Source organism: Dunckerocampus dactyliophorus, chromosome 5, assembly GCF_027744805.1.
Source record: "Dunckerocampus dactyliophorus isolate RoL2022-P2 chromosome 5, RoL_Ddac_1.1, whole genome shotgun sequence".
In the NCBI taxonomy this organism is placed as follows: Eukaryota; Metazoa; Chordata; class Actinopteri; order Syngnathiformes; family Syngnathidae; genus Dunckerocampus; species Dunckerocampus dactyliophorus.
In genome coordinates, this window is record NC_072823.1 from 32527709 (window position 1) to 32547067 (window position 19359).

General features: G+C 42.8%; 2 protein-coding genes across 2 annotated transcripts in view; both read left to right on the forward strand.

Annotated features, from left to right (window-relative positions):
• Positions 1-1375: 1375 nt before the first annotated feature.
• Positions 1376-8647, forward strand: edc3 (enhancer of mRNA decapping 3 homolog (S. cerevisiae)). The gene is made up of 7 exons (XM_054777421.1): positions 1376-1536; positions 1772-1937; positions 2028-2245; positions 2317-2661; positions 4110-4263; positions 5294-5511; positions 6936-8647. The coding sequence occupies exons 2-7, from the start codon at positions 1774-1776 to the stop codon at positions 7268-7270; spliced, it is 1434 nt and encodes a 477-aa protein (XP_054633396.1). The 5' UTR covers positions 1376-1536; positions 1772-1773; the 3' UTR covers positions 7271-8647.
• A 79-nt stretch (positions 8648-8726) lies between these two features.
• The window catches only part of LOC129181793 (tyrosine-protein kinase CSK-like), a 28385-nt gene continuing 17752 nt past the window's right edge, over positions 8727-19359 (forward strand). The window contains exon 1 of the mRNA XM_054777420.1: positions 8727-11043. Coding sequence (XP_054633395.1) covers positions 11038-11043 — 6 coding nt within the window. The 5' untranslated portion in view covers positions 8727-11037. The remainder of the gene's footprint in view (positions 11044-19359) is intronic.

Sequence of the window (19359 nt, forward strand, 5' to 3'; positions counted from 1 at the left end):
ATATGGCTTCAGTTTATCATATGAGTCCAGCTGCCAGATGAAGTTCTGCATTTCGCGTACATCCATCTATACCCGTGAAGTTGTCCGGAGTATTGCAGTTGGTACTTGATGAAATCAACCAGGACCGCTACATCTGAATACGCTTTGCGACGAGAGAGCCCTCTTTCGCTGCAGATTCTTTTTATGTGTCTTTGACTTACCTCGAACCTGTTTACTGCTAAGCACTGTTTTAATATCGTTGTATTTTAGGCCCAACTCAAAATAAAACTCAATGAACTTATCCCACTCCATTGTCGTGTATGTTTTGTTTCCGTTCTGAGCACGGAAGTACAAGTATACGTACACGGAAGTGCAATGCTCTATGCTCTAACAGTATTGCGTTATCTCGCAAAACTTTTGCGAGGGAACGCAAAAGTTCGGTCTTTTTTTTTTTTTTACCCATCATATTTTTTTTTTCTCCATGTCCCCTCCGGGGCTCCGAACACAGCACCTTCGCAATGGGAGTTAAGTTCTGACATAAGTCATTGTCCGAGAAGTGTTTCTTGTGAGTGGTAATATGGCGGCCGCGTGGCATCACAAGTCATTGACCAATGGTATATCCAGATTTTTAGTACAGATCAGTGGCTGATAAACACTAAAACACTGTCGTGGGAACATTTAAGTCTGATCGCAGACTTTAGGTTCTGTTGAGCTGCACCTTGAGCACAAAGCCTGGGTTGGTTGACTCACTTTCACAGAATACACTTTATACCACTGATCTGTAACAATTTCTTTTTCATCAACAATGAAAAGACCCTGCAGTTAAGATTCCTTCACCGTTTCATTTTTTTGCTCGAATACTTTCATATGCCATGCATATTTGCATTTGAATATGAGGGAAATTCTCCAGAAAATAAGGGAAATTCTTATATAATATCTAGGTCGGAATCGTGCTATTATGGCGTGACTCTTTTATTTTCAAGGCCTGACTTTACCTGCTACAGGATGTAGTACACCGATGTAGTCCGAGTGTTGCCGAGCGGACCGGAAGCGCCGCTCAACTCCAAAACCGAGAGGTATTTTTCCCCATTAAAGTTAAAATACGGATAACATACAGTAAACTATTTAAGTTGCGAAAGGATTTAGATTGATATTTGAGAGAGTGCCGAGAAAAAAAGATCGGTAGTTTCCCGGTGAAAAGCTCGAGAGCTGACAGTTATAATTTTATGCGTGATAGGCAATTTGCAATGCATGCGTTATTATTTGCGCAGAGAAAATGACATAGTGAACAAATTGTAATATTGTCATTTCATGTTTTATTGTCACTGTACATATCTTGTAACATGGGACGGAATTTTATTCCGATGTCGGACTTGTTCCGGAAGCCGGAAGTGATCCACCAGATGCTAGCAGCAGCAGCAGGAGCATTATCTGGCCATTGGAGAAGCGAAGGAAGCTTACAACTTGAAAGCGACAACTCATTTAATTCAGCACTTGACTGTGTAGTTTCCTGGTGTGTTTTCGTGATAAGAACATCATTGGTGTAAATCTGGAAAGGTGTGTTTTTTAATTTTGTCTAATGGCAACAACGGACCCTTCGCACTACTGAGATTGATGGTAGCTGAAGCTAACGTTAGCTGCCAGCGGCGTAGCTGTTAGCTAACATCGTGTAGCTTGTATTTTTTAACATTTGTTTAAACGGAAGCCTACTTATTAACTTTCTATATAACGCAAGGTATTTTCATCATCCTTTGTGCCATTCTGAAAGTGGCTTGTTTATGAACGTTAACAGGCATGGCTGCGGATTGGCTGGGTAGTTTGGTGTCAATAAATTGTGGACCGACACTAGGCGTCTATCAGGGAGAGGTATCATCAGTGGACCAGTCCTGTCAAACGATATCTCTTCGACAACCTTTTCACAATGGCGTCAAGTGCCCGGTTCCAGAGGTCACATTCAGGTACAGCTCGGTGTATTTTATCTTATTTTATTTTTTACTGTTTAAGTAGCATTTAAGTCGTTAATCTATTTGCCGCATTTCCCCTCACAGTGCCATTGACATAAAGGAGCTAAAGATCTTGGATATCAGAAATGGAAGTACTCAGAACAGCTTTCTAGTGTCGACCAGCGCAAATAGTACCCCAGTTGCAGTTCCAAAAGGTGACCCTAGAACTGTAGATGCTGTGAACTCTCCACAACACTTTTCAAAAAGCTATGGAGAACGCCACCTGGATGTCCCTAAGGGCTTTAGACGAAGACACAACTCGTGTAAGTTTGGATCATTAGCATTCTCTCGTCGTAACATCAGTAACACCAGTTGTATGTGCTCATGTTTGCAGGGTCATCTAGCAGTCGAACTGCAAACCAAGTCACCCCCAAGAAGAACGGGGTGAAAAACGGTAGCAGTCAGATGAAGCAACGGGACGATGAGTGTTTTGGTGATGGAATGGACGGTGGCCTGGACGCAGACTTTGATTTTGAAGGAAACTTGGCCCTCTTTGACAAGGCGGCAATTTTTTCAGAGATTGACACGTCAGAGCGTCGTAATGGGGTGAGATCACGAGGTACACCTCAGGAGCAAACACCCTCACGGTACCGCCACGATGAGAACATTCTAGAGGGCAAACCTGTAGTGTACAGGCAGATCACAGTACCACAGCCTGGGGCCAAAGAATACTGCACTGGTAAGGATTTTTTTTACCATGACAATCGAACAGACTAATACTGTTAAATATTCAGTTTTATACATATATATAGTTTACTACATTATGCTATGGTGTGGTATGGTTTGTTTCATACATACATTGAGGAACGTGACGTTACGTTTGCGCAACTCAACATGCTACTTGCCATACAGTAGCTGTTACTGATCATTTATTGACACCATATGACACTGAACAAAAGTTCATCAATGTTTGTTCACTTCCCGTGTAAAGAAAAAAAGGAAGGTGTTGAAAAAGTTAAATCAATAGGCAAACCAGAGAAGCTCTCAGAGAGCGTGGACCTTCGCCAAGCGCCATCACCCGTCGATGTACTTCCAGAGCTTCCAGTTTTAATATGTTGGTTTTGCGTCAAAGTACTTTGTGGATGTTTTAGTAGTTGATTGTTTTTTGGAGTGCTATGTTCCACTTGTCTGTTTTCTGCGCGTCACGCACACTTTCGCGAGATTACAGCATCACGTCACGTCTCACCTTATCTCTAAGGGAGAGCTAAGCCACCCTATAGAGAAAACCCATATCGGCCATATGCAGGGACAGGACCACCGCTTGCAATTGAAGGAAAGATGAATGATATCCTGGAGGAAAACCTCTTCCAGAGTGCTCAGGACCTCAGACTCGGCCCAAGGTTCACCTTTCAAAAGGACAGTGACCCTCAGCACACAGCTAAAATAACAAAGGAGTGGCTTCAGAACAACTCTGTGACCGTTCTTGACCAGCCCAGCCAGAGCCCTGACCTAAACCTAATTGAGCATCTCTGGAGAGACCTGAAAATGGCTGTCCACCAACATTCACCATCCCACCTGACAGAACTGGAGAGGATCCCCAAATCCAGGTGCGAAAAACTTGTTGCATCATTCCCAAGAAGACTCATGGCTGTACAAGCTCAACAGGTGCTTTTACTCAATACTGAGCACAGCGTCTGAATACTTCTGAACACGTCATATTTGACCTTTTCTTTTTTCATACATTTGCAAACATTCCTACATTAGTTTTTTTCTGTCAAGATGGGGTGCTGAGTGTACATCAATGATTAATAAAATGAACCTTTTTGATTTTGGCAAATGGCTGCAATGACACAAAGAGTGAAACATTTCAAGGGGTCTGAATACTTTCCCACTTTACCCACTGCACCTGCCAGCTTGTCCTTGCGGTCGCTGCCCAACGCTCATGGCCATAGAGCTAAGGTTTGTAGTGGAATATAAATTAAACTATATAAACATTCATAATAGATAAATAATAAGTCATGAATATGTTATAAGAAATGGGAATTTTAAAAATGATGTGCGACTGTATGTAGCTTGTGGAGTGTTAAGGAAAAGGAACAAAAGTGTTTAAAAATAAGGATCAAAAGGAAAAAAAGAATTCATAAGACTAAAAATAGTCAAATTGTTATTGCTTTGTATTCCAAACAGACTCTGGACTTGTTGTACCCTGTTTATCATATGATCTGCACAAGCGTCTGCTGTTAGTCGCGGAGCGTCATGGCCTCACTTTGGAGCGACGACTTGAGATGACTGGGGTGTGTGCTAGTCAGATGGCCCTCACGTTGCTGGGTGGGCCAAACAGGTAGGCACACTCAGCTACTTTTGGCACTATCATACTGTGTGTGACCTCCCATTTGACTGACAAGCTATTACCCCGTATACTGGATAAAGCGTACACCATTTTCTTTCAGAAATCAATTTTGTTCCACGTAGGCCTGTCACGACAACAAATTTTGCTGATCGATAAATGTGCTATAAATTATCCTCAATAATCGATCATTTTGACCCTTTTTTAAGACTATTTTTCTTTGATTTTTCACTGTCATGTCACGTTTTAACCACTAGATGGTACGTTGCCTATTTTAGCACTCACAAGTCTGTAAATAAGCGGTAACTCTTTATTTTGCAAGCAAAGCAACAACACAGCTCACAATGAACTTCTCAAGTCCACTGAAGTCGCCGGAGGTCACCACTTCACATACCATCCTACTCATGGGTTCATAAAACTACTACACCCAGCATAGATCATCTGTTTGTGCAGAATTTAAAAAACTTTCTCCCCTGAGATGCTTCTTTTTTGAGGGGGAGGGGGCTCCTCTGCCCTTCCTCGCACTCATCCAATCACAAGCCACAACTCAGCCAGGATGTATTGAAGGTCTTACTAAAAGTTGAATATTTGTAACCCTTTTTAGAAATGCGCATTTTCCCCACTGGGGTGTGTTAATTGAACATTGCGAAGGGAGCCACAACAAGGAAGCCTCAGAGCTGTGGGTTGCTGACCCATGCTCCATGCGTGGGCAGTGAAATTCTTCAAGAATAAAACCTTTTGTTCACAATCTGCCACTCCCTCTCTTCTCTACATTTATTAGCGTTTAGGCATATTGTACTGAGACGTGGACCACTTCCCACACTGCGGTAAGTTCCATCACCACCATCACATTTTGTTGTCATTTTATGCATCCTGCTGTGGTGGCATCACATAAAAGCCAAAGAAAAAGCACACACTTGGAGTCTGTCCTTGTGATGCTCACTCAGCCAAAATCATTGAAGATTTTTGGTTCCCCACATAAAAACAGGATGTATAATGTTCATTTCATGTTTGATCCCTCCAGATTCACTCCAAAAAATTTACACCAACGTCCCACTGTGGCACTGCTGTGTGGCCCACATGTTCAGGGTGCTCAGGGCATTAGTTGTGGTCGTCACCTGGCCAACCACGAAGTTGAGGTCATCCTGTTCCTTCCTAACTTTGTCAAGATGGTAGACTCGGTCACCAGCGAGCTGACGCTCTTCAATAAGACGGGTGGGAAACAAGTATCAAATATCAAAGGTGAGCAAGTTGTGATTTGAATGTTATTCCTTTTTAATGGTGGGAAAACTGCCAGTAATGGAGACGCCCATAAAAATGTCTATTTTGACATGCTAACACAAACCGACGGAAGGTCATCAAACCAATGGCGTCCCTCGCTCACCGTGCAACCAAAAATAACACGTGGAACACACAATGTAACTGCACCACACGGCCTTTGCAGGTATCCAAGTCAACACTTCCGCACTAATTCATGCAAAATTACAAAATTAGTTTTAATGTCGAAAATAAAAGGAGGGCGGTCCTACCTCCTATTGGAGGCGTGCCACCCTCCCAGACGCCCCCGAAGCCCCTCCGGTGCTATGTAGCATTCAGGTCATGAGGTGCCAATAGTGTTACATTGATGAGGCATTACGATACCCGAAGCCAAGGTCACAACCTCCATGTGCCGTGTGATTTGTGGCATTCCCCAAATTGCTTTGTGTTTTTTTTTGTTTGTTGGTTTTGTTTTGTTTTTTCATGGAGAGTGTAGTTGTGGTGACCATGAAGGAGTAAGATCACCACACATCATCTCTCTCTCTCATCCTCCCTCTCTGCCACCTTTTCTTTCCTCCCCGATTCATTCTGGTAACAGCGATACTGATACTTTGTGCAAATACACCTATTGTGTCTGGCAAATTTTAAAAAGTAGTGTAGTGTATTGAGGTAGCGGGGTGATTTACAACATAGCCAAGCTAATATACAACGGGAAAAAAACAGGACGAAATCATCTGAAGTATCAAAAGTATGGATATTTTGATCTGAGAATTGAGCATGAAGAGCTGTTATCAGAAGTATCTATTTCAGTATGGATCCGCACATCTTGCGTACGGCCAAAGCATGACCGACTTGGAGGACGTATGAAATATCTGCTCTAATTACTGTGTGTGGGGTGCATGTGTGGCGCATGACTAGCTAGGTACTGTATGGGCCGGCATGAGATTCTGACGATAACCTTGGGCAAAAATATCGCGGTTTGACAGCTCCAGCTCCAAAATGTCTTATTTTGAAATATCTTTATTGAAGTCATTTTTAAGTCATTACTATCATAGAACGTGATGTAAGTGGAACATTTGTATTTAAAATGAATACAAAATAAGGGAATTATTTGTCAAATAAAATGAAGTTCTTAATGCAGTTTGTGGCTAATCCTATTTCTATTATATATATATATATATTGCTTAAAAATGACTGTTCAACCAAAATTAAAAATGGAGAAAACAGAATTTAGAGCTGTAATTCTAATGTCTTGAAATTGTGATATTTTTGCCCAAAATTGTCATACAGTCAGAATACAGTCATACCGGCCAATGACAGCGCCTGGTGAAATGACTAACTTGCTTGGAGGCCAACAGGCCGGAAATGAGTTTTGTGTTGTTAAAATATTTGCTTTGATGATTGCACAGACCTGCCAGACACCCCAGTGGATCTTATCATCAACTGCCTGGACTGCCATGAGAACACATTCCTGATGGATCAGCCTTGGTACAGAGCCGCTGCAGACTGGGCTAATCAGAACCGTGCACCAGTACTCAGCATAGACCCTCCTGTTAGTGGACGGGGACCGGCAGTGGAGGCCAAATGGTCCCTCTCCCTTTGCCTCCCCCTTCACTTAGCAGAGGGGGCTGGCAGGGTTTACCTGTGCGACATAGGTATCCCCCGTCAGGTCTTCCAAGAAGTGGGAATCAAGTACCATTCTCCTTTTGGGTGCAAATTCGTCATCCCTCTGCACTCAGCGTAATGGGACTGATGGTTGAACCTTTTACCACCCTGGACAGCGACAAAGCCTTCACCGTTTATCTATGAAGTTACTGACATTTCACCACGTGAATGTGACTTCTCCCTGCATTAGTTCTTCTGGACTACATGCTTGTTAAATGGGGAGAGGACAGCTTTCTCTTTTGAAAAAAACCTCATTAGCACCGCTCACTATAAGTTGCAGTAAACACATAGATAATGTATCTATATAGTGCTTGAGATAAAGAGGTTCTTCGAATCTACAATTTAAATGACTTGGTTATCTAATGTACTGTAGAGTTAAATTGGGTTTATATAATCTCAGATTTGAAAATTGTGACACGAACGGCATTCAACAATTGGCCTTTCATGAAAAACATTTCATGAAAGTGGGGCAGCTAATGGTGTATAATGACGACAATAATACAAGTCTACATACATTGTGACCAGTTTTCTTTCCATGGTGTGTCAGATTGTGATGATACAGCATGCATAATCTCTCGCTCTTGTAATTTCTTAGGGTTTTTTTTTGTTATATATTTTCTGAAGTACCTTGACTGTTTCATTCAGTGCATTATTTTCCTACAATTAGATTGTTTGGTAGGCTTCCATTCATATCAAAGTAGATTCAGTGGCAGCTTGTCATTAAATGGCTAAAGTTTACAAAACGCATTTCTAAAGTTTCAAACCCGATTTTATTGTAAGAGAAGTTGAGATGTACAATTGAACAATCACCAAGATGCAACCTACTTTGATATTAGGTGTTATTGCCTCCGTGTGGCGGGAGAAGACCTTTTCACCCTGAAGCCAGAGCTCGTACTGCAAAAAAGAAAGTCACGTCCTGTTTGGGCCACAAAACAGGCTCATTCTTTTAGAGAGACTGCTTGTTATAATACATATCGAACTGTGTCTTGTGCACATGAGCACTTCCATTCCAATTTTCCCAAAAAAACAAAGACAAGTTTGTGTGATAAAAGTTGTAGATTTATAACACTGGTTGTTGTAAACAGGACAGTCGACAAGACTCACAAAGTGTACGTTGTGTGGGGCTGCCGCACAATGTAGCTTAAAGCTAATTTGTTTCTGTGGGTGATGAGTTGAATTCATGACAAGTCAGTGATGATGATTTGGGCTATTGTTTCTCAATATTTATTAACAATGCCATTACTGAAAGAAATGTTGCATACTTCCAGTTAATTACCCATATTTTATAAGTGTTATTTTGTATGTTTATTGTTAAGCGTTGGTAACATTGTAAGGAAGGAAAAACGTTTCTTTCATACTGTTGCTAAGGTTTTTATTGACATCTACATGTCGGTAATATTTCTGCAGCATATATACAGACCCTTTCCAAAAAATTAGAATGTCATGGAAAAGTTGTTTAATTTCCATAATTCCATTCAAAAAGTTAAACTTTCATAGATTATAGATTCAGGGCCCACAATTTAAACGATTTCAAGTGTTTATTTTTACGTAATTTAGGCTTCCAGCTCATAAAACCCACGAAAACAGGAATTCAAAAAATTAGAATACTGTGAAGAAATCACCATTTACTTCTCAGTTTTTGCAGGAAAAAAAAAGAAAGAAATTAGGATCACATCAAATCAATCAAAATATGGTACTTTCAAAACGATATGTCAATCTTCAATACTTGGTTGGGAATCCCTTTGCCTTAATCACTGCCTCGATGCCACGTGGCATTGAAGCAATCAGCCTGTGGCATTGCCTGGGAGTTATGGAAGCCCAGATTTCCTTGATGCTTGCTGTCAGCTCTTCTTTGTTGTTGGGTCTGGTGCCCCTCATTTTCCTCTTGAGAATACCCCATAGATTCTCAATGGGGTTTAGGTCCGGTGAGTTGGCTGGCCAGTCAAGCACTGTGATGGCATGGGCATCAAACCAGGTTTTGGTGCTTCTGGCGGTATGGGCAGGGGCCAGGTCCTGCTGGAAGATGAAATCTGCATCTCCATACAGATCCTCAGCAGAAGGAATCATGAAGTCCTCTAAAACATGCTGGTAGACTGTTGCGGTGACCTTGGATTTAAGAAAGCAGAGTTTACCAACACCTGCACCGGACATTGCACCCCAAATCATGACGGACTGTGGATATTTCACACTGGACCTCAGGCAGATTGGGTTCTGTTCCTCACCCGTCTTCCTCCAAACCCTTGGACCTTGATTCCCAAATGAAAGACACACTTCACATCGGGAAAGAGGACCTTGGACCACTGGCCAACAGTCTAGTCCTTCTTCTCCTTGGCCCAGTGGAGACGCTTCCTACGTTGGCTCAGGTTCAGAAGTGGCTTGACCCGAGGAACCAGACAGTGGTAGCCCATCTCCCGGATGCGTCTGAATGTGGTGGTTTTTGAAGCTGTGACTCCCGCCTCAATCCACTCTTTCTGGATCTCTGCCAGATTCTTGAATCTTCCGCTGAAGCCCACGGTCATCTCTTTTGCTGGTGCATCTTCTCCTGCCACATTTTGCCCTTCCTCTAGACTTTCCATTGATATGCTTGGAAACAGCACTTTGTGAACAACCAGCCTCCTTAGCTATGAACTTTTGTGGCTTCCCCATCCTATGGAGGGTATCAATGATGGTCTTCTGGCCAGTTGTCATGTCTGCAGTCTTCCCCATATTGAACCCAACTGAGACAATTGAACCAAACTGAAGCAATTTAATGACACCTGGGGAAGCCTGTGCAGGTGATTTGACTTTAGTAGATGATTAGTGTGTGACACTCAGTTTAAAACATTCATGCCCTGCAATATTTGGGCTGATTTCTTCACAGTATTCAAATTTTTTGAATTCCTGTTTTTGTGGGTTTAAAGAGCTGGAAGCCCAAATTATGTAAAAATAAACAAATAGATACTTGAAATCGTTTAAATTGTGGGCCCTGAATCTATAATCTATGAAAGTTTAACTTTTTGAATGGAATTATGGAAATTAAACAACTTTTCCATGACTTTCTAATTTTTTGGAAAGGGTCTGTATATAAGTTCATTCTGTTCAGAAAATAACATTCATTCATATGGTCTCAAAACCTTTTTACACACAGCGAGCGCATAAGTTGTACAGTGTACAATTCCGCGCCTAGTCCCGCCTACCTCTCGTGCTCACCATCATGGCGGACTTTCTGCGCCATCGCGTACTAAACTCATTTGAGGAACATACTATTTATTTACAGTCCTTGGTTAAGAGGATGTTGCCTTTTTGTAGCATGGGACCGGAAGCTGCGCTTTCGGTGAGAATTTCTATTTCAGCAAAGTAAAAGTACGAGAAACTATTAAAACGGGAGAGCGGTAGTTTCCGGGGGGAACAGGTGTGGTTTTACCCTGCAGAGACCGTCTTGCCCGACCCAATATGGAAGCGGCTATGAAGCGACGCGGTACACTTAATGCGCATGCGTAATACAAACGAGGGCGGGTCAGCCTTGGTAGAAGGAGGTGTTAGCGGAGTATCTTGTCAAACTTACTAAACAAGTATTTTACAAGTCACCGTGCCGCTTACCACATTTCCAAGTCACTTCAGTTTAGATTCTTGGGTGTACTTGTTTATTCCTACAAATATAAGGCGACCAACTTGGACTATGAAAGCTGTGGAACACCTGTGACACGCTTCCTTCAGGACGTCGTGTGATTTTGGGCTTCAACAGCCTCTGACGGCTTATTTATATATTTATTTGTTCTTGTTCGTATATGGGAATTTGTCTGCTGTGGTCCAGATGAAATTGGATTGTGGACAGTAGACCTGTTGCCTGGAGTCACTTTGATCTGCATGCCGGTAAATGTTTGATATCTTTGAAGCATAATTTACGCGTCAGTTTTTGGGGCCTCGTTTTTTTCTTTATCAGGGTTGACCTTCCTTCCTGTTTCCTGTGCCTTCAGTCTCTTGTTGATACGATCTTGACGATGTGCACACCGCGAGTGCAAGTCAAGGGCCTGGTATATGTTTTATAAATTCTTAGTGGCTGTAATAACAGCAGCCAGTTTGTGTTTGCTAGGTTGACACGTGTCTTTGCGTTTGCGTATGGTTACTGATCATGTGATTTAAAGTGTACTGTAGCAATCATACTCGCTTTATTATAATTCTGCTTCTTACCAAGTCGTTTTGGCCAAGTCGAATTCCAGTTTAGTGGGTGACTGGGTGGTGTGGAACAAGCACAGAGATGGCAAGCCAGCAGAATTTTTCTCCTAATGTCCGACATCAGTGAGTTCTGTCCTGACAAGCACACTCTCCCTTGTGTCTTGTATGCTGTGTAATTACAGGAGATCCCTGATTTGTGCAGGAGTTACCTTATGGGACCATCAGCGAATGGCAAAAAAGAGTAATTTTTCACCCATTTAAAAAATATATAATTCACCAAAAAACTAAACAAAAAGGGAAAAATCAATTAATTTTACAAGAAAAAAGTCAAAATATTCAAAGAAAGAAAATTGTAATCTGACGAGAAAAAGTTGTCATTTTAGGAGAATAATGTAATACGATAATGTCATTTTAGTAGCAGAAAGTTGAAATATTATGAAATATTAAATAATGGTATTTTTATTTTTATATTGAAGTTAAGAGTAAACAAAACAACAAATCAGGTTGTGCAAGAACGTATAATGTTATGAGAATGAAATGAAAATATGATAGAAATAAAGTCATACAAGAAGAAAGTTTAAATAGTGGGGGGGGGGGAAGCAGAAATGTTTTAAAAAATGGAAAAAACAGCTGTCATTTTACAAGAAAAAAGTTGGAATTTTGCGAAAATAGACTGAAAATATGGGGAAAATAATATCATTTCAGAAGCATAATGTTGAAATATTAAAGAAAAAAATGAAGTTAAAGTTAAAATTTTGTTGGAGAAAAAGTTCTGATTGTGTATTTATACATATAAACTGCTCAAAAGGTAAAGGGAACTCTTAAACATCACAATGTAACTCTGAGTCAATCACACTTGCGTGAAATTAGCTGCTAAGAATGCACCACATGGGTCTCCATCAGATAAATGGATTTTTATATTCTTGCGTTTATAGTTGTGCTTTTTTTGTCCGATGTGGTGTTAAGTGTGTGCAGCAGAACTGTGCTTTTAAGGTGAGAAAAATGTTGGCAATTTCAATAAAATTCAAATTAAAAAAGGGCAAGGTCATTTCTTTTTTTGGATAAAAAAACGTATCGAACCGAACCGTGAATTTTGTGTCTGGTTGCACCACATACATATTTTAGGAAGGCTCCGATCAGGTTTTTATGCAACCGATACCAATCATGCACAAGTGAAATCGGCTGATACCGCTACGATTAATTGTTAAAGTGTTTTATTTAAAAAAACATTTCTTGTCATAGCTTATTTCAACCCAAACAAAGCAAATATGCTTGCTTTACCAGAAAATTAACAAAATGTTATCTGCAACTAACATGTTGTATTTGACAATGCATATTAACTGAAAACCTCAATGAAAAGCAGGCTTGCAGGCGCCTCATGTGGCCGTGGGGGTGAACCATAAAATTTAGACAAAAACATATTTAACTCACCTTTTCAAAGTCACTGGTGAAACTTAGAGGATCAGACACCTTCTTTAAGGAGATCTTGAATGCGAGAGCAACCTGACAGCCCCCCAGGCAAACCCGGTTTTCTCCAGTCCGACCAATCCAACCACTGTTGGGGCTATCACGGGCGTGTGTCCCGCGTTTTGTGGGTGGGAGATGGCCACTATAGGCTGGCTGCTGCAATGGGAGCGGAGCTGATCTGCAAAGGGGATCAGCGCTTAAAAGCAAGTATCCGGATATGCTTTGTCACATGAATCTTATCTACCGGCCACCGATCAGTGTCGGCTGGGTTGGATTCTCCCTTGGGCATTTCTGTGTGGAGTTTGCATGTGTGGGGGGGGGGGTTTTCTGGGTACTCCGGCTTCCTCCCACATTCCAAAAACATGCATGTTAGCTTCATTGGAGACCATTGGCTGGACACCAGTCCAGTTTGTACCCCGCCTGTCGCCCGAAGTCAGCTGGGATAGGCTCCAGCATGCCCCCCCGATCCTAATGAGGAGAAGCGGCATAGAAAATGGATGGATGGAGATATATATATATATATATATATATATATATATATATATATATATATATATACAGTGTGTATATATATATACAGTGTATATATATATATATATATATATATATATATATACATATATATATATACAGTATATATAAGATCATCAAACAAATGTAAATATTAGTCAATGACAACACACCTGAATACAAAATGCAGTTTTTTTAAATGAAGCTTTTTATTATTCAGGGAGAAAAAAAATCCAAAGGTACATGGCCCTGTATGAAAAAGTGATTGCCCTCCTCTGTTAAACCATAACTGAGATGAATTGAGATCTATCAGTGTGGAAAAGGTTATAAAGCCTTTTTTAAAGCTTTAGGACTCCAGCCAACAACAGAGAGAGCCATTATTCACAAATGACGAAAACATGGAACAGTGGTGAACCTTCCCAGGAGTTGCCAGCCAATCAAAATGAGCCCCAGAGTGCAGCCACGACTCATGCAAGAGGTCACAAAAAAACCCAACAATAACATTCAAAGAACTGCAGGCCTCACTTGCCTCAGTTAAGTTCAGTGTTCATGACTCTACCATAAGAAAGACACTGGACAAGGACAAGACTCAGGGTACGGTGCTCTCCCCTTTCCTCTTCACCCTCTACACCTCGGACTTCACACACAACTCCACACAGTGTCACATCCAGAAGTTCTCCGACGACACAGCCATCGTTGGTTGTGTTTCAGAGGGGAATGATCTGGAATACAGGACGGTCATCAGGGACTTTGTCAGCTGGAGTGAGCTTAACCAGCTGCAGCTCAACACCAGCAAGACAAAGGAGATGATCATTAACTTCCAGAGGAAAACATCTCACTTTACACCGGTGAACATCCAGGGAGCGGACATAGAGTTGGTAGACAGCTACAAATTCCTGGGTGTTCACCTTAACAACAAACTGGACTGGTCCGTCAACACCCACGCCCTCTACAAGAAGGGCCAGAGTCGCCTCCACCTGCTGAGGAGACTGAGGTCCTTTGGTGTGTGCAGGACTCTTTTACGGACCTTCTATGACTCTGTGGTGGCCTCAGCCATCTTCTATGCTGTGGGCTGCTGGAGACAGACTGTTACACCCACGGTGTAAGAAGGAGAGGTTCCGCAGGTCCTTCATACCGACCGCTGTCAGGCTCTACAACACCTGCACCACCTGAACCATGTTGTAGTCACTATGTATTCTTTACTTGCGTATCTTGCTTGCTGCTGTAACAAGTAAATTTCCCCGCTGTGGATTAATAAAGTACAAATACAATATAAAAACAGCCTGCATGACAGCCTCCAAACAGCCTCCAAAACCACTGCTGAACAAAAACAACATGAAGGCCAGAAATCATCTTGATGATCCCCAAGACCTTTGGGAAAATACTCTGTGGTCTGACCAGACAAAAGTTAAACTTTTTGGAAGGTGTGGTCACTTTCATGTCATGACATAAAAGTAGCACTGCATTTCAGAAAAGCCACAATAAAATACAGTGGTGGTAGTGTGATGTTCTTCAGGACCTGGAAGACTTGCTGTGATCAATGGAAGCATGAATTGTGCTGAAGGAGAATGTTGGTGACCTCAAGCTGAAAGCAACTTGGGTTCTGCAGCAGGACAATGATCCAAAACACACCAGCAAGTCCACCTCTGAATGGATGAAGACTGTGGAGTGGTCTAGTCCAAGTCCTGACCTGAATCCTATTGACATGCTGTGGCATGACCATCCATCCGTTTTCTGTGCCGCTTCTTATTAGGGCTGTGGGGGTATGCTGGAGCCTGTCTGAGCTGACTTTGGGCGACAGGCAATACACGAACAAAGCTGTTTATTTACTGAAAAGCAGTCCTGTTATCTTCTCTTCCTGTTTCTCTACATTCTCGTGTGTATTCAGGTTAGTCATGACGTTATTTCAAGTGCATCCCCTCTGACGTGTTCTTGCCGGGATGGTCACAGTGTCTAGACTGAGATACAACAATTGCTCTCATGCGTGGAAGCCTGTGGTCTCGGTCAGCCTGTATGTTGGCTCGGAGGCAGATGTGGTCTCCAGCTGCAGCGGACACCCTCCTTTCCGTGTGTGAAAGTAGTACATCATGTTTGTGTGTGACTATCCTTCACTCACAGTCTCGCATGTTGACACAAGAGGTGCTTTCAGTTCACATTTTGTCAACAGACAAAGGGAGTGGCACTTTAAATGTCGACATTCCTGCCCTGTCTTACTACACGTAGTCTGCAATGTGAAGTCCAAACAACTTGTGACTTGGAAAAGAGGTTCAACACAATTCAACAACAGAAGACCACATGACCACATTTTCATCCGTTGCGCTTCATTTTGGGCTCAAAAGCAGAGCCCCTTCACAACACTGTCGTCGGATTCCTGATGCAGTAATCGAGCCGTCACACTTGTGAGGGCTCCATCCATCCATTTTCTATGCCGCTTCTCCTCATTAGGGTCGCGGGGGCATGCTGGAGCCTATCCCAGCTGACTTGGGGCGACAGGTGGGGTACACCCTGGACTGGTGTCCAGCCAATGGCAGGGCACATTTAGACAAACACTCACATTCATACCTATGGACCATTTAGAGTCTCCAATGAAGCTAACATGCATGTTTTTGGAATGTGGGAGGAAGCCGGAGTACCCAGAAAACCCCCCCACACACGGGGAGAACATGCAAACTCCACACAGAAATGCCCAAGGGAGAATCCAACCCAGGTCTTCCCATCTCCAGACTGTGACTGTGTGGCCAACATGCTAACCACTAGATCACCGTGCGGCCCACACATGTGTTATCTACTTTTATATTTGTGTTTGTTTTCTTTGTTAGATAAAATGATAAATCAGAGTAAGGCTGGGCGATATAATTGAGAAATAACTGAAACCGGCTTGAGCTTCGGATCGACATAAAACAGTCGTGTCAGTTATTTTAAAATACCCATGCCAACACGACGCTCCTGCTGCAAGGCATGCTGGATAGCTTGTGGTAATCTCTCTCCCGACATTCTGCCGTGTTTGTAGCATTTTTGCCCGATTGCAAAATCCGTTGAGGTTGTCAGGGAAGTGAACAAGGAGGGACGTTAACATGCTCTTGATATCCAATGTTTTCTTGCTCAGAGCTCATATTGTTGCCGCTGGAAGACCCCGCGCTTGGGTCCCTCCTTTTGATTTCACATTTTCCTCATGAAATAACATGTTTGAGACTCCTGGTCTCCGATATCATTAATATAATAGTAGCAATTAAAATGTTTTATTTTTCAGCACTGTTGTTTACTGTTACTGTTGTTTTCACCCTGTAATTAGCTTGAGGGCTGAGGGCTGAAGCACAGGAGCACCTTCCCCCTTGCTGCTCTTTTCGTTTGATCAGCATCATGTGGTGGACGTTTGGACAGCATGGGGGTGCGAGTATCACGCCCTTCTGCCACATATGCGCTGACTTGATGAGGATGTGATGCGCTGAGCGTTAGTAAATGGGATTCTTTTTTCTTTCCACACCCTCTGCACCTCCTGGAGAATGCCACCCTGGGCAATTGCCCATGCGGCCCATAGCTAGAGCCGCCACTGCTTGTCAGTGTGTGTGTGTGTATGTGCATCAGGGTGCAACTCCAAGGTATAATAAACCTATGTTGTAACATTTTTATAACAATCAAATTAACAGCCTTTTGAGGGGGGAGTGCATGTAATATAATGGTAGAGGGAATGGTAGAGCTGTTTTTTCAAATAGAGCAGAAGTACAGTTTTTGTCATGAATTCATTCCAAAAGGTACAACGAAAACGGAGGCAATTGTTTCCTGTAGGAAACAATGTAAATCCAATGAATGCTTTCAGGAAATACATTCCACTGCAGCAATAGAACGTACTGTAGGTACGTTTCAGGAATACATCAGTTCCCAACTAGAAAAGGGGGAAAAACAGCGTTTTGTGAAAAGACGCATTTCAAGATTCAAGAGTTTTATTGTCATATTCACAGTAAAACTGGTGGTTCTGCTATGCAATGAAATTCTAGTTCTGTTCATTCTCCCAGAAAAAGAAAGAAAAACACAAGAAAATGAATAAGAACATAAGAAACATAAATACCAATAAATGAAGCAACAACAACAGAAGAAACATGAATAGCTACTAATAATAAATACAAATAAATAAATAAATAAATAAAGTGCTATGAGTGTGTGCGTGTGTTGCGTGCGGCGTGTGCGAGTGCTTCGTTGAGAAGCCTGATGGCCTGTGGGTAAAAGCTGTTTGCCAGCCTTGTGGTCCTGGACTTCAAACTCCTGTAGCGTCTGCCTGACGGTAGGAGTGTGAATAATGAGTGTTGTGGATGTGTGCTGTCCTTGATGAGGTTGTGTGTTCTGCGTAGGACTCTAGTTTTATAAATGTCTTGCAGTGAGGGGAGGGCTGCCCCAACAATGTTCTGTGAGGTCTTGATCACCCGCTGGAGTGCCTTCCTATCACGTGTTGTACAGTTACCGTACCAAACAGTGATGGAGGCGGTAAGGACACTTTCCATAGTGCATCTGTAGAAGCAACTCAGGATTGTGGTGGACATGCCAAATTTCCTCAGTCTTCTCAGGAAGTACAGTCTCCTTTGGGACTTCTTCAGGATTTGTTGGGTGTTGTGAGACCAGGTGAGGTCCTCGCTGATGTGTGTGCCAAGGAACTTGAAGGTTTTCACCCTCTCCACCTCAGTCTCATCAATAAACAGGGGTCTATGCGGCTCCTTTTCCCTTGTTCTTGGGTCGATGATCATCTCTTTAGTCTTATCTGTATTGAGAAGGAGATTGTTATCACGACACCAAGCTATGAGGTCCGCCACCTCTCTTCTGTATGATGTTTCAACACCACCAGTGATCAGTCCGATGACTGTAGTGTCATCCGCAAATTTAATGATGCTGGTGTTGTTCTGGGAGGCCACGCAATCGTAGGTGAAGAGCGTGTAGAGGAGCGGACTCAGCACACACCCCTGTGGGGTCCCAGTGCTCACAATTCTTGAGCTGGATGTGCGATTGTGGACTCTGACTGACTGGGGCCTGCCTGTTAGAAAGTTAAACACCCAGTTACAGAGGGAGGGAGACAGGCCAAGTGTGAGGAGCTTATTTGTGAGTTTGTGGGGGCTGACTGTGTTAAAAGCAGAGCTACAGTCTATAAATAGCATTCTGATATATGTGTCCTGGCCCTGTAGGTGAGAAAGGGCTGTGTGGATGGCGATGCTCTTTTTGATGTGGGTCATGACTATTCTTTCAAAGCACTTCATAACAATAGGAGTGAGTGCTATAGGGCGATAGTCATTCAAGCAGGTCACGTTGCTCTTCTTGGGTACGGGCACTATGGTGGTGGACTTAAAGCAGGTCGGTACAGATGCTTGTGCAAGCGACAGGTTAAATATGTCAGCAAGCACATCAGCTAGCTCTGATGAGCAAACCCGAAGTGCACGTCCTGAGATGTTGTCTGGCCCTGCTGCTTTTCGTGGGTTTGTTTTGTTCAGAACCCTGCGCACATCAGCTGATGTCACCATGAGAGGTGAGTCCTGTGTGCTCCCCAAGTCCAGCCACCCTCTCTGCTCATCAGGAGTTTGGGTGTCAAAGCGGGCATAGAACTCGTTCAGCTCATCAGGAAGTGTGGTTTGGCTGGACGTGGCTACGCTACTCTGCTGTCGATAGTCTGTGATGTGCTGGAGCCCCGCCCACATGCGCCGAGGGTCTGAGGTGGAATAGTAGCCCTCCAGCTTCTGTCTGTACTGTCTTTTGGCCTCTCGTATGGACCTCCTCAGGTCATATCTGGCCTTTTTGTAGTCATCAGCGGTGCCCATGACAAATGCAGTCGAACGAGCACGTAGCTTAGCCCTTACATCACAGTTCATCCACTGTTTTTGGTTAGGGTATTTTCTGTAATACTTGGTGGTGGTAACAGTCTCTATGCATGTGCTAATGTAGCCAGTAACAGCAGAAGCATATTCATCCAAATCAACAGTACAATCTTCCCTCCCCGCTGCAGTTTTAAACACATCCCAGTTTGTGCAGCCAAAGCAGTCCTGAAGTACTTGATCAGTT

What these genes read in the sequence shown, in the direction of transcription:
- edc3 (XM_054777421.1), top strand. Translation starts at nt 1,774, where the DNA reads ATGGCTGCGGATTGGCTGGGTAGTTTGGTGTCAATAAATTGTGGACCG. An exon ending in TAGACGAAGACACAACTCGT is followed by an intron (nt 2,246 to 2,316) that starts GTAAGTTTGGAT and finishes TCATGTTTGCAG; the next exon opens with GGTCATCTAGCAGTCGAACT. An exon ending in GGCCAAAGAATACTGCACTG is followed by an intron (nt 2,662 to 4,109) that starts GTAAGGATTTTT and finishes TATTCCAAACAG; the next exon opens with ACTCTGGACTTGTTGTACCC.